The 25,005-nt window shown below is 36.9% G+C and overlaps 2 protein-coding genes across 2 annotated transcripts in view; one reads left to right on the top strand and one right to left on the bottom strand.

Annotated features, from left to right (window-relative positions):
* LOC144958976 (uncharacterized) overlaps positions 1 to 18 on the bottom strand; it is a 16,300-nt gene extending 16,282 nt beyond the window's left edge. Inside the window, exon 1 of the mRNA XM_078891277.1 lies at positions 1 to 18. This exon is cut by the window's left edge and continues 305 nt beyond it. The gene's annotated coding sequence lies outside the window, so the exon portion shown is untranslated.
* A 17,483-nt stretch (positions 19 to 17,501) lies between these two features.
* LOC144958922 (myosin light chain kinase family member 4-like) lies at positions 17,502 to 23,115 on the top strand. Its single transcript, XM_078891220.1, has 5 exons — positions 17,502 to 17,550; positions 18,584 to 18,671; positions 20,221 to 20,427; positions 21,683 to 22,024; positions 22,959 to 23,115. Exons 1-5 carry the CDS (start codon positions 17,502 to 17,504, stop codon positions 23,113 to 23,115), a joined length of 843 nt encoding a protein of 280 aa, XP_078747346.1.
* Positions 23,116 to 25,005: the final 1,890 nt, after the last annotated feature.

The following is a 25,005-nucleotide window of genomic DNA, read 5'->3' on the forward strand; positions in this document are numbered from 1 at the left end:
GCAGGTCCCATCGTTTGGAATAATGTTGCTACCCACGGCCTCTGTGTAAATAAAGCAAGATAGCGACAGGGACCTCTCTCCTTTACCACTGCCCTCCTCTGTAATGATACTTTGTAATGATATTTGATACAGATAGCTAGTGATTCAAGACAATAACATCTGCTTAAGTTCGAAAGATTCATTGCTTGAACAAACAAAAGTAGGAAACAAACATGGATGTCGTTAGGCTACCGGGCAGGAATGAAGTGAATCCAGACAACAAATTAATCATATGACAGGTCTGCTAGATGCTAGTGAAATCTGCAGTTTTGAGAAACACCTCACAACTTTGAATTTGATTAAATTAATATCTATCCGGCTGATTGTGTTAGCGGCGTTAATTCAACTTGTACTTTATTACAGGTGGCCGTGTGTTTGTGTGTGTGTGTGTGTGTGTGTGTGTGTGTGTGTGTTTGTATGTTGTGTGTCTGAGGGGAAGTGGTGCTCGTGTCGTTGATTGTGCACGGATGTGCTTGTGATAATCATGCGTTAGTAAATTTGAGTGTAACTTATCTACATGTTATGTACAGAGCATTTTTATTATTATTATTATTATTATTATTTTATTATTATTATTATTATTATTATTATTATTATATTATTATTATTATTATTATTATTATTATTATTATTATTATTATTAGAATTTTTAAAAATTGTTTTTCAGAGCCATTAGGCCCATGGAGCCGGAGTTTATCCCGGTTTCTATAGCGTAAAACGGACAATAACAATTGCTTACTAACCTTTGGATAGGGCAGTAGTCTATCGCAAAGTAGGTACTTTCCTCCAGATCTAAGAGACAGCTACCCAATCAGTGGTGGGTGGACAGTAGGGTCAGTAAAAAATTACTACAGCCAGGATTGATCTCGGTCCCTTTGATTGTGAAGCGAGTGCTCTACCAACTGAGCAATGGGGACCCCCTTTTATTATTATTATTATTATTATTATTATTATTATTATTATTATTATTATTATTATTATTATTATTATTATTATTATTAAAGTCTTTAAGTAAAATACTGATCAGATCTGCCGGCCAGATGAATCCTACAGGGACACAAAACTATGTGTAATCTTTAATGTTTATAGATAGTATGCGCTTGGCTAAGAAGCTTACAACATTGCCATCCAACTTTTTTGTCTGGATAATACAGTAAATGAGAATTACTCACAAACGTGGATGGCAAAAAAAAAAAAAAAAAACAATAAAAAAGATCCGAGTAACGTCAACTTCATGAAATAGATAGTTCGAAGATGACGTCACTCAGGCCTTTGTTATTGTTTTTGCCATCCGCGTTTGTGAGTTGTTCTCACTAAACTGGATTAACCAGACTATAAAAGTTCTTGGTTACACAGAGTTTGTGTGTTGGTCCGTTATACTTCCGGATGGCAATGTTGTGAACTCCTTGGCCAAGCGCATTCTATCTATATATAGTCTGATTAATATTTTATAATTTGAACTAATCACCAGACTGGCGGTCTAAACAATGAGCTGAGTGACGTCAACTTCATTCGTTCTGTTAATTTCATTCGTTTTAGTAAAATATTCACCAGATGTGCCATCCGCATCAATCGTAGCAATAGACAAAGGTGTGTGTAACTATAAACATTTTAGCTGTGTAAGCACGTGTCCTATTACACAGTAGATTTTTGACCAATCAGAACATGGAATTTGTGACACACCTTCACACGTGCTCGGACAAACATAGTTGTTTGTATATAAACAATGAAATGAATGAGTTCGATCTTTCTCTGATCATTGTTATTAATTTCAAACCACCAAAAAGGCGACTAGTTATCACATTAGAAGTGAGCTTTATATAGCGCAATATCCACTAAATGTGCTCAAAGCGCATTACAAGGGGTCCCTGGTCAACGGCAACATTTAACATGACGCCTGTTAGGCGATATTACAATTTTTCGGACAAAGACAACGCTGTTAACGGCCAGGTACTCATTTTACACCTGAGTATGGTGAGAGAATGTGAGTAGAGAGCCTTTTCCAAGGACTCAACTATGCACCGAGCGCGAGGCTCGAACCCAGGACCTTCCGATCCGAAAGCGAGTGTCCAACCACTAGACCACATAGCCGCACGAGAGAGATTTTCTCGATCATATATAAACGTTTAAGTTTGCATACAGATTTATGTGTCGGTTTTATTCATCAAGCGGTAGAACAGTGGGTATTTTACTTCAACACATACCAACGGTAGTAAAACCTGTGTAATTTGGTATGTTTACCAATCACTGCCATTGTTTACATTATGACGACTGTCCGAGAGGAGTGGTTATCTAAGTGTCTACAGATAGTATGCACTTGGTCAAGAAGTTCACAACATTGCCATCCGGAAGTACGAGGGACCAACACACAAACTCTGTGTAACCATGAACTTTTATAGTCTGGTTAATACAGTTTAGTGAGAACAACTCACAAACGCGGATGGCAAAAACAATAACAAAGGCCTGAGTGACGTCATCTGCATACTATCTATTAACCCGACTATAAACGTTCATGGATACACACAGTTTTGTGTGTTGGTCCGTTATACTTCCGGATGGCAATGTTATGAGCTTCTTAGCCAAGGGCATACTATCTATAGATAGTATGCACTTGGCTAAGAGAATCACTCACAAACGCGGATGGCAAAATACAATAACAAAGGCTTGAGTGACGTCATCTTCGTTCTATCTAATGCAATAAGAGTGCTCTGAATATATTATAAAGTTGAGGACATATAGGATAATAAAATCACGCACATTTTTTTTTTCCGAAACGAAAGAGTGTATGTGGAAGAGGGGTGAGAGCGTGACTCAGCGGTACGGTCTTTGCTTCGTACTCTAAAAGGCTCCATACACGCACGATTTTGATAGGCGTCCGAACCACGATCAGGCAAACCGGGGTGAAAACGCAATGTGTGTGGCCAAATACCTGGCCGATAAACCTAGGTACGGTCCATCGTTCGCAAAGCCCGCTTTGCTTAATATTTTTCGAGGCGATCGGCGATCGGGGGCGTGGCAGTATAAAAAATTGGACAATTTTTTTTCGGATTTTCGCTGTTTTGACGTCAGATTCGTGATCAGCGTCGAATTTACAATAGGTTTGATACCAAGAACTATGTTTTTACTCCAAAAATTGATGAAATTAGAAATAAAATTTAATTAATATTGAAGTTATGTGGCCGACAGAACAGTGCTCCTCCCTGTTTTGTGGTATGACTCTCGCTTCCAGATCGGAAGGTTCAGGTTTCGAGACCCGCTCTGCGTTGCGCAGAGTTGAGTCCTTGGAAAATGCTCTTTACTCACATTTTCTCACCGTACTCAGGTGTAAAATGAGTATATGGCCGTTCGTTGAATTTGTTAGGAAAAAATGTCACATCGCCTGACAGGCGTCATGCCTCGTCTTTCAAGTTTAATATTGCTGTTGCCTTGGGACCCCTTGTAAAGCGCTTTGAGCACGTGAATATTGCGCCAAATAAATGCTGTGTTATTATTTTTTTAAAATAATATTTTTATAAATGTTGCGCCAGGAAGAGGTTAAAAGTTTCGTTCTTGATCATCGTAAAATTTATAAAGGATTTCATACAAAATAAAAAATAGTTTTCATAATTTTCAATGTAATGATATAATAATATGCCAGTTCTTTTTTTTTTTTTTCCTCCTCACCCGTTGACGCGACATGACGGTCGACCTTGACACAGACATTTGGGATTGGCAGATGCCAAAAAGCCTTAACTACGTGATGACAGGGTGGGCATTATAACCCTGAATTATACTCTACAAACAACGCCCCCCCCCCCCCCCCAAAAAAAAAAAAAAGAACTGTGTGCGTGTGTGTGGTGGCGGTGGTGGTTGGGGGGGGGGGGGGGGTGCGAATGCGAGTAGTCCCGAGGAGTACCCGTTTCACCTGCCACGGGAACACTGTCGATTTGTTTTATAAATAATAATAATAATAATAATAATAATAATAATAATAATAATAATAATAATAATAATCATAATCATAATAATAATAATAATAATAATAATAATAATAATAATAATAATAATAATAATAATAATAATAATAATAATAATAATAATAATAATAATAATAATGACGATAAATAACAAATCTTTATTGTCCACAAAATTGAAAAATTTCCGTGGTCTACGTTGCTTTTAAACTTAAATCGGATTGCAAATGTATGGATGTTATGCGTATTGGAAAAATACTCACGACATCTCCATCGGGGTATAACATATTAACACATAAAACTGCAAACGCGAACGTTCATTGTCTGATTGATATAACTTAGTGATAAGTTAATTATAAAATGCTGTCTAAAAGCAATAACAACGGGTTGACTAACGTCAAATTCATTCCTTCTATTGATGCTCTGTGTTAAATTAAAATACTCACAAAGTCCGCCAGCCAGAAATATCACTCCAGCCCAAAGATCTACATGGAATCTTGAACGTTATAGTCTGATATATTTTAATGAGAACTAATCATAAAAATGGGTGTCTAAAAACAAGAACAATGAGATGAGTGACGTCAATTTGGTTCCTTCTATAAATATCCAAGAACTTTACTCACTCCATCCGCTCTCTCCTCCTTCAATACATATGAATCTATTCTCTCATCACTTTTTTGTGCGGCTATGCATGTGATCTTGTGAAATGACACTCGCCTTTGGATCGGACGGTACTGGATTCGAGTCCCGCTCTGAGTGGCGCATAATTGAGTCCTTGGAAAAGGCTCTTTACTCGCATTCTCTCACCTTGTTCACTGTTAAAATGAGTACCTCGCTGTTTACAGCGTCGTCTCTGTCGGGAAACAATTGCAATATCGCTTAACAGTCATGTCTCGTCTAACATGTTTTTATGTTGGCCAAAGACCCTTATAAAGTGATTTTAGCACCTTTATTGAATATAGCGGTATATATAGCGCAAGTAAATTTTTCTCTCTTTCTCTTTTCTCTCTCTCTCTCTCTCTCTCTCTCTCTCTCTCTCTCTCTCTCTCTCTCTCTCTCTCTCTCTCTCTCTCTCTCTCTCTCTCTCTCTCTCTCTTATAGCTATTGCTACATATGACGGAATATCTTGGACGGTTATTGATGCTATGAGTTTAGGTAAAATGCTCACAACATCCACCAGTCGGAAATAACGTACCGTCACACAAAACTACAAGTAACCTTGAACGTTAAAAGTCTGATTGATATAATTTAGTGAGAACTAATTACCAAAATGACTGCCTTAATACAATAACAAAGAGTGGAATGATGTCAATTTCGTTCCTTCAACAGTCTAATTGATATAATTTAGTGAGAAGTAATCACTATTGTGCGCAAGACGAAAGATAGAATAACAGACAGTAACTGGGATCGTAGCCTCAATATTAATTAAAATTTATTTCTAATTTCACCAATTTTTGGAGTAAACACACAGTTCTTAGTATCAAACCTATTGTAAATTTGACGCTGATCACGAATCCGACGTGAAAACAGCGAAAATCCGAAAAAAATTGTCCACTTTTTTATACTGCCACGCCCCCGATCGCCGATCGCCTAAAAAAATATCTCCCCGTATGTGGGCAAAAATCATCTGCGATAAACGCAGGGATCGGGTCACAGCGATAGGTCATCCGTCCCGCTACCAGCGGATGTCGGCGTCTATGGGGGGCTTTACAGATTAAGTCGAAACAGTCCCTGAATTTTTTTAGTGATGCTTTTTTTCTGTATTTTTTTGTTTTGTTTTGTTTTGATATCTGTTTTGTCAGGCGCTGTTTAGATACTTCACACCTTTTTAGATTCTTAAGCGAGTGTGAATTTATTTAGATATTTCTAGTCTGGGCGTGACTCAGTGAGTTTTTGAAAGGCACTTTCCTCGTGCAAGTTGTAAAGTTATTATTATATTTATAGAGACTATGATACTTGAATAGAATGCTAGTTTTAAGGAGAGACTTCCTATATTACACTCTTTATAAGTCGTTTTAAACGGTACCATCTATGTCGTGTTCAATAGAATTCAATAGTCTGATGTCACGTCCGTCCAGCAACCAGCAGCTTGGTTCTAAACAAAGAAAATCGGTATTCTTCATGCTGGCTAGAATTTTTTCACATGTCTTGTGATCAGAATGTATAAAAGTCAAAGCATGATCAGATTTAAATTGATTTTCTCCTCTGGAAACACTTTTATTCTCGTCGGAGAAGTATTTCATGAGGGCGATGATGGAGATAATGGTATCCGCCATAGTCTGATGTCACGTCCGCCCAGCAACCAGCAGCTTGGTTCTAAACAAAGAAAATCAGTACTCTTTATTCTTCATGCCGGCAATAGAACTTTTTCACATGTCATGTGATCAAAATGTATAAAAGCCGAAACATGATCAGATTTTTAATGATTTTCTCCTCGGGATACACTTTCATGCTCTTCGGAGAAGTATTTCATAAGGGCGGGGGTGATGGAGATAATGGCATCCGCCATTTTCCCGATAATTTCGAACTAGTTACTATTCGTCATTACGAGGGAAGTGACGTCACGACTGTTGAAACCCTATTTATTGGCAACATTGAAGAGTTGAAGGAATACTAATAATAATGTAACTGGAAATAACTCTCATTATTCACGATTTTATAAGTAGGGGATTTGGAAATAGCTTCTCTACTTGGAATAACAACAATAATATATCAATCTTGTTGAATGAAGTATTTGACTATTGTGTTTATTATTGTAGTGCTTGATTTAGCAACCAGCACATCAATCTGTGTTCATTTGCATCAGTACTAGATCTAGTTGTCATTAAGTAGTATTATCTACGTCATTTATCCCCTTAAGTATTTATTTTTTCGTTTGTTTATTTGTTGTGTTTTGGTTTTTGATGATTTTTCTTATGTTTTGGTTCCCTGTTTTTTGTGTTTATTTTTTATTTTTGTTTTTTTCATTTATTTATTTTTTTTTTTTTTAGTTTGTTGCTATTAATGTTGAGAATGGACGAAGTTAACTTCCTATGTGTTATAGGGAATGAGATTAGCGGAAGAGTAGCGTCCCTTGATTGGACGTCACCTTAGAGAGAGAACGTTAATTTGGTTTTGAAGTGTCTCAAGCCGCTTTCACCGGAAGCTAGGACGAGAGACGCATGCGCACAACCAACATGACGTTCTCTCTCTAATAACGTTTCCGCCGGTGACGTCAATGACTATGGGTGACGTCCAATCAAGGGACGCTACTCTTCCGCTAATCTCATTCCCTATTATTGTTGGCCTTATTTGGTTGTTTTGTTTGTTTGTTTGTTTGTGTGTGTGTGTGTGTGTGTGTGTGTGTTTTTGTATATGTATTTATATAATTTTTTTTGTATAACATTTTCCTGGGTTTGCTTGCACCGGTAGCTGCAGCTTCTTAACCTTTGACCTCACGCCCCCCTTATTTTTGCAGGCTGTCCCGAAGTATTTACTCCATCTGTGGAGTATAGAAGTCCAGGTAAAGAACTTCATAAATTATAATCTTGTAACAATTATTACAATTATATTTATAACATTGGGAGCGATCTATATATATATATATATATATATATATATATATATATATATATATATATATTCATGTTTTCGTCCAACCTGGTCATCGATCACATGATTTGTTACTGTCCAACGATTGGACATTTCTTATTGTATCTATCTAAACATGCTGCTTTGTTTCATGAAAGTTGAAAACATTACCCATGAGTCATGCTGAGCACAATGACCAATTGGATTCAGTAGTCTGATGTCACGCCGCCTGGCAACGGCGGCCATCTTGGTTCTAAACAAAGAAAATCATTACTTTTTATTCTTCAAGCTGGCTAGAACTTTTCATATGTCTTGTGATCAGAATGTGTAAAAGTCAACACCTGATCAAATGTATGTTTTTTTTTTCCTCTGGATACGCTTTTATGGTCGCCGGAGAAATATTTCATAAGGGCGTCCGCCATTGTTCCGATAGTTTAGAGCCAGTGTTCCTAAGTTACCATGCGTCATTAGGAAGGAAGTGACGTTACGACTATTGAATCCTTTTGTAGCGTTAGATATTTCTCAAACTCTGAACACTTTTCACTACGTGTGTCATTTTGAGCACACTTTGCAATGTGACTAATGATCTCGAGCACATGGAAATGTAATATAGATAGTATGCGCTTGGCTCAGAAGCTCATAACATTGCCATCCGGAAGTATAACGGACCAACACACAAAACTGTGTGTATCCATGACCGTTTATAGTCGGGTTAATACAGTTCAGTGAGTATTACTCATAAACGTGGATGGCAAAAGACAATAACAAAGACCTGAGTGACGTCATCTTCGAACTATCTGTATTAACTTTCCATGTGCTCGAGGTCATTGGTCACATTGCAAAATGTGCTCAAAGTGACCCACTTAGTGAAAAGTGTCCACAGTTTTTGAAATATCTAACATCACGATTGGTTATTTTGTTCAGCTTGACACATGGGTGTGTTTACAACTTTCATAACCAAAGCAACGTGTTTACATTTCTGAAGAAATATCCAATCGTTGGACAGCAACAAATCACGTGATCGATGACCAGGTTGGACGAAAACATGAATATAGATCGCTCCCATTCTACCCTACTGTAATCAAACTTACTTTTCTGGTCAAGTTGTGAAAAGGTGTCTATGTGAACTGCAATTTTGAAGACCCAGTGCCAGCTCTAGTATTTTTTCCTTATCAGATTGTATAGATGGTATGCGCGTGGCTAAAAAGCTCACAACTTTGCCATCTGGAAGTACTCGTGTAATGGACCAACACACAAAACTATGTGTAACCATGACCTTTTATGGTCTGGTTAATATAGTTTAGTGAGAAGTACTCATAAACGTGGATGCCAAAAAAAAAAAAAAAAAAAAAAAGCAATAACAAAGACCTGAATGACGTCATCTTCGTTCTATCTATAGATAGAACGAAGTTGACGTCACCAAGGTCTTTGTTATTGTACAGTTAAGTGAGAATTCTCACTAAACTGTATTAACCCGAATATAAACGTTTAAGATTACACACATTTTTGTGTGTTGGTCCGTTATACTTCTGGATGGCAATGTTGTGAGCTTCTCAGCCAAGCGCACATTATCTATAGATAGAATGCGCTTGGCCAAGGAGTTCACAACATTGCCATCCGGAAGTATAACGGACCAACACATAAACTCTGTGTAACCATGAACTTATATAGTCTGGTTAATACAGTTTAGTGAGAACAACTCACAAACGCGGATGGCAAAAACAATAACAAAGGCCTGAATGACGTCATCTTTGAACTATCTATAAGTATCACATTTCTTGCATTGTCTCCGAACTGTGTCCAAAATTTCAAGATTTCCGAACTTTTCATTCAAGATGGGTTTCAATGTTTGATAACCAGCAAACGTCAGTGGCCTTTCGAAATAGTTTAATTGTAATGAAAACAACCAAAATACATGCAACGCTTAGTAAATTAACCCTCTAGTGTTCAGATTATTTTTGGGGGAGTAGATAATGAGTTCCCTATATGGCCATGTCAATCATGTAGACATCCTTTGATGATATAAGCCTACCCTTTGATGTCTGCAGTCGCATTTTCGTTTTCTACCGTCACTCATGGCTAAACTAAACTCCGCCCAGAAGCGATTTCATAGGTCCGTCCATCACCACATTTCAAACTTTTGTTCTCGTGAGTTCTTAAGATAAATTAATTCATTTCCAATTGATTGAAAACGGCGGAATTAGACTAAATGAATGAATACATGAGCAATAATAGGTGCACAATGGGTTTAAGACCTTGACCCCTGCTTCTCTATATGTGACCCCTCGTCTCTAAACGGTATTAAATCGGGATGATTAAGATGCTGAAAATGGGATTTGTAGCCAGAACTATCAGACTTGAGTTTAATTTATTTTGCTTTATAGAGGAGAAGGAGTGTCATATTTTACTGTGGTAAATACCAACGTTTTATATGTTTGAGCAGTTTAAGTATAATTCGACCTTTTAGCATCTGGTCCATCCCGACATAATACCGTTTTGAGACGAGGGGTCACATATTTCCGCTGCTTCTTTTTATATTATAATACATTTCATCTATATTTCAATTTCATTTAATATTATTAAGTATTATTAATTGATGTCATGGGTTGATTGGGTACCCTGCTTTGCTTTTCAATTATTATTTTCGCTTCATTTCGTGTTTCATCTCAATTTCCCCAAAATTTGCTTTTTCAAAGAGATTTAGCGTCTCAATTCGAGGTTATGTTAATATAAATCAGATATTCTAAAAAGTTAGACGATATTGCTCACATTACAGTAACTGGAAATGATTTTATTGAGAATAATGAAAGTCATAACTTTTTCTCTACTCAGATAGAAAGATGTTATTCTTATTATTTGGGATTTCGATTCAACTTACAGGTCTATGTTTGACCCCTACACAATATTATGAGGTCTCGTGGTATTACACTCACTTTCGGATCGGAAGGTCCCTGGGTTCGAGCCTTGCTCAGCGCATAGTTGAGTCCTTGGAGAAGGCTCTTTACTGATATTTTCTCATCGTACTCAGGGGTGAAATGAATACCTGGCTACTACTACTACTAACAGCGTTGTCTCTTTCCGAAAAAAACAAAACACTTGTAATATCGCCTAACAGGCGTCATGTCATGTCTCGTTCTACATGTTAAATGTTACTGTTGGCCAGGGATCCCTTGTAAAGAGCTTTGAGCACGTTTAGTGGATATTTATAAAAGTTCTTTTTTTTTTAACATGATAGCGGAGTAAGACAATTAGTCACTTGTGGATGTCATTATTCAAATTATAAATCATCATCGTTATCTTTTTTAATGATAATGAAATGTTTTAAAATTTGATATCATATTCTTTTGTAATTTTGTAATGGCTATTTTTACGACTTTAGACACCCATTAAACTCGTTTTGAAACATGGTTTACAGTAATATGTTATTCAATGAATCATAAAAATTAAAAGAATTTCAATCACTCGTAAAACTTTAAAATACATCGTAGATTTTTTTATAGGGAATGAGATTAGCGCAAGAGTAGCGTCCCTTGATTGGACGTCACCTTACAGAGAGAACGTCAACATTGTTTTGCGCATGCTTCTCTCTCGTCCTCGCTTTCGGTGAAGTGCCTCATGCCGCTTTCACCGGAAGCGAGGACGAGAGACGCATGCGCAAAACCATATTGACGTTCTCTATCTAATAACTTCTCCGCCGGTGACGTCCAATAAAGGGACGCTACTCTTCCGCTAATCTCATTCCTTCTTTAGATTCTTATTATTTGACCATAAAGTTTTCAAACATCCTTTCTCCTCATTTCACATCCAATTTTTCTATATTTTTCTAAATTCCAACATTGTCAAACTCTATTCTTATCTAACCAATGTTTGACAAGGGCTGTTTAAAACTTCAATACTGCAATTGGATTCAGTAGTCTGATGTCACGCCGCTCGGCAACGGCGGCCATCTTGGTTCTAAACTTTTCATTCTTCAAGCTGGCTAGAACTTTTCATATGTCTTGTGATCAGAATGTGTAAAAGTCAAAACATGATCAAATTTATGTTGTTTTTTTTTTTCCTCTATGCTCGAAGGAGAAGTATTTCATACGGCGTCCGCTATTGTTCCGATACTTTAGAGCCAGTGTTACTAAGTTACCATGCGTCATTAGGAAGGAAGTGACGTTACGACTATTGAATCCTATTGTGGTCGATTATCAGACCTGCAACTATGAACACGTCAACTTCATCTCATCACCCCCCCCCCACCCCCCTCCCCCACACCTTCTTTTCCTTTCCTTTCCTTTCCCTATACTAAATGCATGATTCAGTGTGTTTTTTACCTTCTTCAAAAATATATTCAGGAAACAATCACTTTTTTATATATTATATAATATAGTATATATTTCTGCCCTTTGCTTTCCTTTCTCGGTCAGTGAACCCTGGTAAGAAAAACTTGGCACTTTTCATTACTAATAAAATCGCCCTGCTATGCTATATTATAACCATTTATTTTGAATAATTTGAAATGCTATTTATATCGCAATATTTATTGATCTGGTTACCAATCTCCTCAAAACGGTAATATGCATGTCGAAATTAACCTGATACTTAAGACTGAAATATTATATATAATCTTAGCAATTTCCAATGCCCCTGCGCGACTTTTGTTGCGACTTTGGTCACAATTTATATTTCGATATTAACTTATTTGGTTGGTTGTGGTATCGGTTGAAATCAGTTTTATGTAAACAAAAATATTTCTACAATTTTTTATAATCGCAAATTATCTGTTCATTTATTCCCATAATATATTATTCATCATAAGTTTTCACTAAGATGGTGATGATGATGATGATGATGGTAATGATGATGATGGTGATGATGATGATGATGATGATGATGATGAAGATGATGATGATGATGATGATGATGATGATGATGATGATGATGATGGTGATGATGGTGATAAATTGATGATGATGATGATGATGATGATGATGATGGTGATGATGATGATGATGATGATGATGATGATGATGATGATGATGATGATGATGATGATGGTGATGCTGTTATCGACGGTTACGATGATGGTCGTGTTGATTAAAATTTAAATATTGCGCAATGCGCACTTCCGCTTATTGAGAGTCTAAATTAGTCTTTTTCAAACTCTCAATTTCGACATTATTCTTGTATTTAGGAATTTTTTCTTAATAGCTATTGTTTTTTTGTTCGACTATAATATTATGGTCTTGTGGTATGACAGTCGCTTTCGGATCGGAAGGGCCTGGGTTCGAGCCTCGCTCGGCGCACAGTGGGGTCCTTGGAGAAGGCTCTATACTCACATTCTCTCATTTTACTTTGGCGTAAAATGAGTACCTGGCCGTTAACAGCGTTGTCTCTGTCCGAAAAAAAAATGTAATCTCGCCTCACAGGCGTCAGGTCCCGTCCTAAATGTTAACTGTTGCTGCTGGCCAGGGACACCGTTGTAAAGCGATTTGAGCACGTTTAGTGGATGTTGCTCTCTAGAAAAGCTCATTATTAAAATGTTTAAAATTTAATTTACAAGAGTTTAATCCCCCTTTGAAGCCATTCCTCTAAATTGTCTGTAATGACGTGATATGTTCTATCCTGTTAAACCTTTGACCTTTGCAATTTGCATTTACCAGTATTACCATTATCTCTAATATAGATTGGACCAGGTGTGTGGCTCGTTTAGAAAAATAATTTAGTCGTTATACATTTTGATATTTAGTCAGAACTTACACAGCACCCGTTACCGATGTGACAATAAATGTAACATTATATTGTAATAATAATATGTTAACCCTCTCCTTACCACCTACAGCAAAATCGTTACATTTGTTACGACACAATATACATTTTTTTTCTTATTCAGATTAATTTTGTACATCGCAAGCTTTGAAGAATAATCTTTGTTGAATTAATAAGAACATAAAGTTGTTTTGTAGAGAGCGTGTTTTGAGTTTAAAATATCAATTTTTCTGCCGGGCAAGCCTGCCTTTTTTTGGTAAAATACTGAAATTCATCGGTATGGAGAGAGTTATCCACCAAAGGCAGAAAACACAAAGACTGACAGGGAAGACACTCGTTGGTGGCCAGTCAACAAGCTACTTTATTTCCAACTCTTTAAATCATAGAGATAGTATGCGCGCTTGGCTAAGAAGCTCATAACATTGCCATCGGGAAGTATATCGGACCAACACACAAAACTGTGTGTATCCATGAACGTTTATAGTCAGGTTCATACAGTTCAGTGAGCATTACTCATAAACGCGGATGGCAAAAAACAATAACAAAGACCTGAGTGACGCCATCTTCGAACTATCTATATCACAGACTTAGTAATATTAAACATGGCAGTATAGAAATATACATAAACAAGAATATACATTATGTAATATAACGTCAATGCACAAGTGTAGTTAACTAATGATACGAATATAATGTATTCTTAACTCACTCAACTGTAACACCGACTACATCCGTAATAATTTACCAGGGTTTACTTTTACCCCATGCCTATTTATTACATTTTTTTCTGAGACAAATTATAGGCGTTGTATCAAAGCTAATGATTTTAGTTTTTGCATGTTAATGGTATTTGAATAAAACTATCTATGTACATGCTCATTTTTAATAATCTTTTTTCCAATTTTTAAATGTAGCAAAAATCTCTAGGTTTGAGTGAGTTAAGATGTATTCAATTGTGACATTATTGAGAAGTAACTAAATGAATTCAGTGTATTATTCATGGAGGTAAAACATTAGTAATACAATTGCAAAGGGCAATAGGTCAATAATAATAATAATACACCATAACAGTATACACATTTATTAGAGACGCAGTATTTGATAGACTGTTTGGAAAGTATCAATCTAACTTTATTACTTTCACGTTGGTCAATTTTGTTAATATTGGAGTTGGTTTTTTTTCTTCTCTTTCTGACCAGCCCTCTCTCCATTCTGTAGCTGTATTAGATTTGGAAGGAAGTAGAATGCTTATTATAGAAATAACAGCCTCCCCCGCCCAACCCCCCCCCCCCTCACACACACACTCTAGTCCTTCTCCTCACACCCCCCCCCCCCCAAATTTTAAAAAATGTAAAAAAAAAAACAAAACAAAAAAATTAATCAAAAACACCCCCCCCCCCCTCACACACACACACTCTAGTCCTTCTCACTCACTCACCCCACCCCACCCCAAATTTTAAAAAATGTAAAAAAAACAAAACAAAAAATTAATCAAACAACCCCCCCCCCCCCCCAAAAAAAAAAACAAAAAAAAATAAAATAAAATAAATAAAACAAAACAAGAAACAAACGACGATAACTCTTGAAATCTTTTGAGGCCACGTTGTAAAGGGACGTAATCAACATAATTTATACGTCTATTCCATTGGGCTGGAATGGCTAGGCCCAATTGAAATTGTTCTATAAACATTTTACACTTTGTTAAATCCGATAAATGAACATTACACGAAGAAACGTTATTTTGTTCATACCTAATGCAGCGGGGGTTGCTTAGGGACGAGAATATAATGAAATATAATATGTGATAAACATACACATTAGGTATGTAGATAGTATGCGCTTGGCGAAGAAGGTCATAACATTGCCATCCGTAAGTATAACGGACCAACACACAAAACTGTGTGTATCCATGAACGTTTATAGTCTGGTTAATACAGTTTAGTGAGAATTACTTATACACATGGATGGCAGAAAACAATAACAAAGACCGGGGTGACGTCAACTTCATACTATCTATAGCGGGCAGAAATGGTATGTATTTTATTTAAACACATTATAAGCTGTTTTTTTAAATTAATTCTTCATCACTGCCACCAAATTCATGTTGAGTGATTCATCACACTCAATGAGTGGGATGAAAAGACAATTTTGATTACAGTACAACAGTACAGAGAACGTGATAGGACAATATGTGACCATTCGCCTCAAAACGGTATTAATCGGGTTGGTAAAGATGCTGAAAATTGAATTAATAGCCAGAAATATCAGACTTGTGTTGAGTTTGTATATTTTATTGAGGAGAATGGCAACCATATTTTAGGGTGCGAATGCCAACAATTTATATTTTTGACCAGTTTAACATTAAATTTGGCTATTAAGGGGCGGTTTGGGTCTAATTATTAGGAAAATCCTTCAAAATTTTGATTTTGAGATTTTGGTGGAAAATGATATTTTATTATCTTAGAAATAATATAATTGAAGTCCAAATTCTTAAAGTAGACTGTAAAGGCACGAAATATACAGTCGAAAATGGTACAGATAGTAAGAAAAGTGTGAAAAACGGGAAGCCATTTTGCTATTTTCTCAATATGTCATTTTTCTAAGGGTATGGGAAACTGTGTCAAACGTTTCTCAGAATCTATTCAATGAAATTGTCTGAAAATTTTCACAGTTATCACAGAGATAATGTATTGTGTCACCATAGAGAGATATTTTTGATAAGATTTGTGAATTTTAAATTATAATCCTAAATCTGAATTTTTTACATCAATTTTGTCATAACATTTTGATTCTCAACTTTGTAATGATCTAATAAAAATTCCATAAGCTAAAGCCGTAAAATCTCTCTATGGTGACACACTATGGTACAATGTTGACAAGAGGGAAGGATATGGAGGTCATTCCTTCATTAGTTTTTGTGGAACGTTTGCCACAAGATTGTTAAATTTTTTGATGTCAGACCCCCAAATTAGGTCGCAAAATGGGTATCAACACAGATAATTAAAAATTTTCACCATAAATGTTGTTTTTTAACCTATATTGATGATACAGAATGATTAAAACCCCCCAATATAGGTAATTAAAATTTTTTTAGAAAAGACCCAAACCGCCCCTTAAGCATCTGGTTCGTACCGATATAATACCGTTTTGAGACGATGGGTCACATATGGTATGTTATTTCAGTAAGGCTCATAAATTATTCAATAAAAAACTATTTGATACAGGGTATGTAAGTACAACACTGTACATTGAACATCACGGGTAAATGGTTGATAATATCTAGATTTATATTATGATTATTATAATGTATAATATGCATATGTTTTATAACATTCAGTACGAAGCAACGTTGAAGCTCATGCAAGGCGTTTATTAAAAAAAACGTATAGATAGTTCGGAGATGACGTCACTCAGGTCTTTGTTATTGTTTTTTTGCCATCCGCGTTTATGAGTAATTCTCACTGAACTGTATTAACTCGACTATAAACAAACGTTCGTGGATACACACAGTTTTGTGTGTTGGTCCGTTATACTTCCGGATGGCAATGTTGTGAGCTTCTTAGCCAAATGCATACTACACCTGACACTAGAACCTCTAAGACTTATAGTTTGACGTCATTTTCCAGGTTGATTCCATTGGTTGAACTATTGAATACAACTCACGATTTGTTTTCATTTGTCGCCAAAGACTGGCATTTTGACGTCATCTTTTGGTCAGTTTCAGCGAAGGCCACGGTTTCGGGCTATATATAGAACGAAGATGACGTCACTCAAGCCTTTGTTATTGTATTTTGCCATCCGCGTTTGTAAGTGATTCTCACTAAACTGTATTACCCCGACTATAAAAGTTCATGATTACACAATGTTTTGTGTGTTGGTCCGTTATACTTCCGGATGGCAATATAACGGGAAACACACAAAACTGTGTGTATCCATGAACGTTTATAGTCGGGTTAATACAGTTCAGTGAGCATTTCTCATGAACGCGGATGGCAAAAAACAATAACAAAGACCAGAGTGACGTCATCTTCGAACTATATATATATATATATATATATATATATATATATATATATATTATATATATATATATATATAGAATACGAATTGTCACTCACATTTTATGGCCGAGACGTTCGTTTCTGTGGGCTTATTCCACGTCCTCAGTCGGCGTAATCAATAAGAATGTCCGAAGAAAAAATTCTTACTCCATACGAATTGTTTGGAACGAAGTGTTTGAATATATATATATATATATATATATATATATATATATATATATATATATATATATATATATATATATATATATCCCCTCATTAACTCCAGTTTGCATGCGTACTTTATCTTTGTGGGTATCTATGTACTCTACATAAACGATAGAGAACCTAATAATCTCACCAAAGTCCATAAACATGCCATTATCTTCATACTTAAATTATCTGTTACAACCGGAAAAACTTTAATGCATTAAAATTATTAAATAGCTTTCATTATTTGTAAGTTAACTTTACTCAATGCCAAATTAACTGTAGACAACATTATGTAAAGTAATAAATAAATAAAATAAATAAATAAATAAATTCCCTTTATTCATCCCTAAGGGGAAATTTTTCTTTAGGGTCTATTCCAAGGTAAGACTGGATGGAATAACCCAGGCGTTAGCCGCAGTGCAGCGCCGCAAAGTGAGCTAAGGCTAGGTGACTTGCTCAAGGCCACACAACGCGGCGGGTAGTCGAACTCATTACCTTTCGGGTACGAAGCAAATACCATACCGCTGAGCCACGCTGTCCCGCTCCTTTTTAAACATTTGAATTATAATTGAATATGTCACGACATGTCACTTAAAACCAGACACACGACAGATATAGAAACATATGGCGCGTCTTGTTCACAAGTAATAGGGAATGAGATTAGCGGAAGAGTAGCGTCCCTTGATTGGACATCACCGGGGGAGAAGTTTTTTGTAAACAAAGCAACTACAAGCCAAGCACTCCAAATACAAAATTTACTATTCATATCTCTGTACAAAAATGCATATCATAATCAACGTTATGCATTTTTGTACAGAAATATGAATAATAAATTTTGTATTTGGAGCGCTTGGCTTGTAGTTGGTTTGTTAACAAATAACTTCTCCACCGGTGACGTCCAATCAAGGGACGCTACTCTTCCGCTAATCTCATTCCCTATAGGACCCTAAAATTTTATTTATTTTTTTTTATAATGTATTTATTTCAAACAACTGGTTTCATTTCTTGTTCCAGACGAGCTGCCCTTTGACCCCAGAGAGGTCCATCTCAAGAAGGCAGAGAAGTTTGAAGATCTGTATGACCTGGGACCTGTTGTTGGAAAGTAAGTTTTCATGTCTAGTTGTAATCAAATTATTTTCTGATATAGGGAATGAGATTAGCGGAAGAGTAGCGTCCCTTGATTGGACGTCACCTTAAAGAGAGAAGGTTAAAATGGTGTTGCGCATGCGTCTCTCTCGTCCTCGCTTTCTGTGAAGTGTCTGCTCATGCCGCTTTCACTGGACGCGAGGACGAGAGACGCATGCGCACAACCAACATGGCGTTCTCTCTCTAATAACTTTTCCGCCGGTGACGTACAATCAAGGGACGCTACTCTTCTGCTAATATCATTCCCTATACCGTCAATTTGGGTGACTTTTCCTCTGTGAATTTGGAGCATTTTGAAACACTCTTCTACACGCGACACAAAGCATTTTAATCTTTAAAAAATAATTGAGCTTTTATATAGCACACTATCCACTAAATGTGCTTTAAGCGCTTTACATGGATATCCATGGCCAACACTAACAGTTAACATTTAGGACGGGGACATGACGCCTATTAGGCGATATACCATTTTTTTTTCTAACAGATACAACGCTGTTAACGGCCAGGTACTCATTTTACACATGAGTACGTTGAGAGAATGCGAGTAAAGAACTTTTTTTTCCAAGAGCTCAACTATGCCCGAGAGAGGCTCGAACCCAGGTCCTTCCGATCAGAAAGCGAGTGTCATACCACAAACCATATAGCCGCACAATGAATAGAAACGAGGCTAAAACACATGACATTTCGACCTTTGATCTTTGTCAGTAGACAATAAATAGGCAGTTACGAAAACACAACCAGTATTCAAGGTCGTAGGGTGAGTTAGGCCTTCAAAACAGAATGGCACAATTTTAAATTCTTACACAACATCTATTATTATTTACCTAGTGTCAATCGTAGTTATCTCCCTTTCAAACGACTGCAGAGTGAGTTGTTTCCTCAACCACAAAGAGTAACAATTTATTATCCATGGCCTTTAAATAACAATTTATGCCATTTGTATTTCAACATAGACACCGAGTTTTTAACTGAAGCCAACATGATATAATATAAAATTACATACACGTTTTAAACGGCAGCAGTCATAACAAAACAACAGCAGCAGCAACAGTGATCATAATAATAATAATAATAATAATAATAATAATAATAATAATAATAATAATAATAATAATAATAATAATAATAATAATAATAATAATAATAATAATAATAATAGTAATAATAATAATAATAATAATAATATTAATAATAATAATGATAATGATAATAATAATAATAATAATAATAATAATAATAATAATAATAATAATAATAATAATAATAATAATAATAATAATAATAATAATAATAATAATAATAATAATAATAATAATAATAATAATAATAATAATAATAATAATAATAATAATAATGATAATAATGATGATGATGATGATGATGATGATGATGATGATGATGATGATGATGATGATGATGATAATAATAATAATAATAATAATGATAATGTTTTGTATTTACCTTCCTTTTTTTCTTTTTTTTTTTTTTTGTTCTCTTTGTCACAGGGGTAAATTTGGCATAGTTTACAAATGTACGCAAAAGTCAGACAGCCAAAGTCGAACTTGGGCGGCCAAAGTGATAAAATGCCGAGAAATAGACAAAGCGGCAATCCGTCAAGAAGTCGAGGTGATGAACAGACTGAGACACCCGAAACTGTTGATGTTGTGGGACGCCTTTGAATCGCCCCGCCAGATGGTGCTGGTCATGGAATTGTAAGTCCAATTAGTTGCTGGTGGGAGTTTGTTGAATGTGGTCAAAGGGAAATAACTGTGTAATTGTAATGTAATGTTTAGTAATTACAGAGTTATGTCCCATGTATTGTTACCTTGTCTTGAAGAGTGAAAGGCCTTGTTTATTCTGATGTAATTTCCTTCCAATGGTCGTATTGGCGACGTTTGACTTGGTTGTAGTCTTTATCACCATCGTTATCATCATCATCATCATCATCATCACCATTATTTCCATCACCACCACCAGCGTGGCTCAGCGGTATGATCTTTGCTTCGCATCCGAAATGTACTGAGTTCGATCACCCGCCACTGCGCTGTGTGGCTTTGAGCAAGTCACCTTAATTAGCTCACGTTGCGGCGCTGCTCTGCAGCTGATGCCTGTGTTATTCCAGTCCCTCCCTTGGAATAGACCCTAAAGACAAATTTCCCCTATGGGATGAATAAAGGGAATTTCGATTTAGATTTAGAATTATATCCAGCTAGCTGATGCCGTGAGTATTTTATCTAAACACATGGCACAGATAAACACTCTTAAGATGTTTTTTCCACCTTCTAAATATCACCATCTTTCGCATACGTGACTTAACTTACTTGACTGATGCCTCTTGGCTCCTGGCGGAGCATAGGGCCTCAACAGTACTCTTCCATCTTCTTCTGTCCTTGGCACAGACCTTTGCCTCACTCCAGGTAAGATTGGAGACGCTCAAATCTCTGTGAAGGCTTCCCCTCCACGTCTGTTTTGGGCGGCCCCGTTTCCTCTTGCCCTGTGGGCTCCATTCAAGAGCCTGCTTGGTTATATTACAGGTCTCTTTCCGCAGGGTATGGCCAACCAACCCATCGCCACTTTCTGCGTCTGACCTGGACATCCATTTATTGTTCTTGGTTTGTTTTTGTCTATAGCATACGTACCTACGGGTAAACGTGCGGCTATGTGGTCTAGTGGTATGACACTCGCTTTCGGATCGGAATGTCCTGGGTTCGAGCCTCGTGCTCGGCGCATAGTTGAGTCCTTGGAAAAGGCTTTTTACTCACATTCTCTCTTGTCTTTGTCCGAAAAATTGTAATATCGCCTAACAGGCGTCATGTCCTGTCCTACATGTTAAATGTTGCTGTTTACCAGCGACCCCTTGTAAAGCGCTTTGAGCACATTTAGTGGATATTGCGCTGTACAAAGCTCAATTTATTTATTTAATTTATTTTTAAATTAATGTCTTTATTTTCTTTTCCCTTTTCTCAGTATCGGAGCAGGAGAGTTGTTTGAGCGTGTCATTGGTGAAGACTTCGTGTTAACTGAGAGAGACTGTGTTCATTTCCTACGTCAGATATGTGAAGGCGTGTCCTACATGCACTCCTCACACGTCCTTCACCTTGACCTCAAACCCGAAAACATCCTGTGCATAGCGGAAAATTCCAACCGTATCAAAATCATCGACTTCGGCCTGGCCAGGATCTTCAAGCCCGGAGACAGCACCAAGGTGTTGCTAGGGACGCCCGAGTTCATCGCCCCGGAAGTTATAAACTATGACGAGGTCAGCTTTTCTACTGACATGTGGAGTGTCGGCGTCATTTGTTATGTGCTGTAAGTATTTATTTCTTAAATAATAGTTGGTTTTATGTTAATTTCTCAACGAAAATGTAAACGCTGAAAGCTCCAAGCATAACCAATTTTAAAATTAAAATTGAGCTTTATATAAAGCAATATCCACTAAATTTGCTCAAAGCGCTTTACAAGGGGTCCCTGGTCGACAGCAACATTTAACATGTAGGACGGGACATGACGCCTGTTAGGCGATATTACAATGCTGTTAACGGTCATTAATCATTTTTTACCTGAGTACGGTGAGAGGATAAGAGTAAAGAGCCTTTTCCAAGGACTCAACTATGCCCGAGACTCGAACCCAGGAACTTCCGATCCGAAAGTGAGTGTCATACCGACCACAAGACAACATAGCCGCACATTATACAATTTTAAAAACCGAAATCAATAATTCGATGACCCCGAATGACCCCGAATAACGATCTCATAGACCCGGTATTTTCTGCTCTCGGGTCAATGTAATTCCCGAAAAGCTGACGGAGGACAGAGGTCAGAGGTCACTGGCGCTCCCAACTTTCCACCCTGATGTCGTGTTGATGAAACACCACCGAGTAATTAAGGGGACATAATTCAGTAAATATTAATAATACTCTTCAACAGTCGTAACGTCACTTCCTTCCTAATGACGCATGGTAACTTAGTAACACTGGCTCTAAACTATCCGAACAATGGCGGACGCCCGTATGAAATATTTCCCCGGCGAGCATAAAAGCGTATCCAGAGGGAAAAAAAAACCCCATAAATTTGATAATGTTTTGACTTTTACACATTCTGATCACAAGGCATATGAAAAGTTCTAGCCAGCATGAAGAATAAAAAGTAATGATTTTCTTTGTTTAGAACCAAGATGGCCGCCGTTGCCGGGCGGTGTGACATCAGACTACTGAATCCAATTGTTATTTCTTCTTCTGTCCAGTCTGTCAGGGTTATCCCCCTTCCTGGGTGACAACGACGCGGAGACTCTTTCTAACGTCACGGCTGGAGACTTTGATTTCGATGACGAGGCGTTTGACGAGATTTCCGACGATGCCAAAGACTTCATCTCCAAACTCCTCATCAAACGCAAAGAGTAAGTATAATATTATAATCTCCCTTCATCCGCCATTATTGTTAAATGTCCTGGTATGATTTTATTCAATAATTCATGTTAACGGATATTTTGTCGTCTCTGTATACATATGCCCGTTTTGGTGCATTTTCATGCATGCTACGTCTGTAAACGAATTTCCATTTTTTTTGGATGAATAAAGTATATCTTATCTTATCTTATCTTATGTGTGTGTGTCTTTGTGAGGGTGTGTGTGTGTGTGTGCGTGCTTATATAAACGGGTGTGTGTACAAACATGTTTATAATGATGTTTTTCAGTTTTGTGCGCCTAGAGCTGTTTTGTCAACGGGAGTGGGCGCTATACAAATAAACTTTATTATTATTAAGCATCATATCCTGTCATAACTCCAACACCGAACCCATTCCACAGCTTCTGGGGAGCAGCAGACTCTTAGGTCATGGTCAGTGCAGCAGCTGGGCCCATCCTGGCATTCTCTAAGGACGTGTGCTCCACCGTCTGGTCTCCCAACACCGAAACCACTCCATAGCATCTCTGTGGAGCAGATTCTTAGGTCATGGTCAGTACAGCTTGGCCCATCCTGGCATTATACCACCGTCTGGTCTCCCAACACCGATACCACTCCATAGCATCTCTGTGGAGCAGACTCTTAGGTCATGGTCAGTACAGCTGCTGGGCCCATCCTGGCATTCTCTAAGGACGTTCTTCACCTTCTGCTCTGCCAACACCGAACCCATTCCACATCTCCGTGGAGCAGACTCATAAGTCATGGTCAGGGCAGCTGCTGGGCCCATCCTGCCTGGCATTCTCTAAGGATGTGCTCCACCGCCTGCTCTGCCAACACCGAACCAACTCCACAGCAACTCTGTGGAGTAGACTCTTAGGTCATGGTCACTACAGCGGCTGGGCCCATCCTGGCATTATACGCTAAGGATGAAGGACGTGTCCATCATCTGCTCTTGGTAAAAAAACAAAAGTAAATATAACAGCTTCCAAAAAAAAAAGGAAAAAAAAAAGAACAAAATTACCAAAACACGGAACATTTCGGGCTTAAAACCCTTTATCAGCCAATCTATATTTGTGTTGGGTGAGTGTCAAGTTTCGAATAAAATTCAGAAAATAGCTTGTAACACAAAAATAGATTTTTCTAACAGTATACTAACGAGTGTATTCTCTATTTTGCTCAGAAAAAATGAGCTCTACAACACAGTGTCGAGTTTTTATAGCTATAACTATTAACTATAACAAAATGAAATTAGAATATAAGAAAATTGTTGGTTTTCATCGTAACGAATGTGACGATTTTCTTATGGTTGGTAAGGAGAGGGTTAAAGAACCTCGCATTGTAACAGATTGCAAAATGTTTTATAAATCGAAACATTATTCATAATGGAAACCAAACTGAGAGTGATAATTGGATGTAATATTTACATTTACATGACATTTTTTCAAAAGATTTTCCTCCTTTATTTTTCAATCACATTGATTTTTTTTGTTTTATTTGTTAACACACATTTGATTCAGTTTTGGAATCAACAGATTAAGACTAAATTAGTTCTAATCTTTTAAAGGAATCTCAGGTATTTTTTTTTTTTTGTTTATTTATTTATTTATTTATTTTTTTTGGGTTTCATTTTAATTAATTATCCTTGTTTCTTACTTCTGTTTCGTTTCATTTGTTGTAATAAATAATAAATAATAAATGAATAAACTAATTTTAAAGAATAACCCCCCCCCCCACTTTCACAAAAACATTTTTTTGGTCAAAAAGCCACTCCTGTCACGGATACCCTGGTAATCAGACCACTACCCGGGTATTACCCGAGTAATGATTTGGGCGGGTCATCCCAGCATTGCTGTACAATGAAATAATCGTTTCCTTGCTGTTATTATCTT

The sequence above is a fragment of the Berghia stephanieae genome, chromosome 13 (assembly GCF_034508935.2).
Source record: "Berghia stephanieae isolate SIO BIC M18660-M18661 chromosome 13, UCSD_Bste_1.3, whole genome shotgun sequence".
NCBI classification, from domain to species: domain Eukaryota; kingdom Metazoa; phylum Mollusca; class Gastropoda; order Nudibranchia; family Aeolidiidae; genus Berghia; species Berghia stephanieae.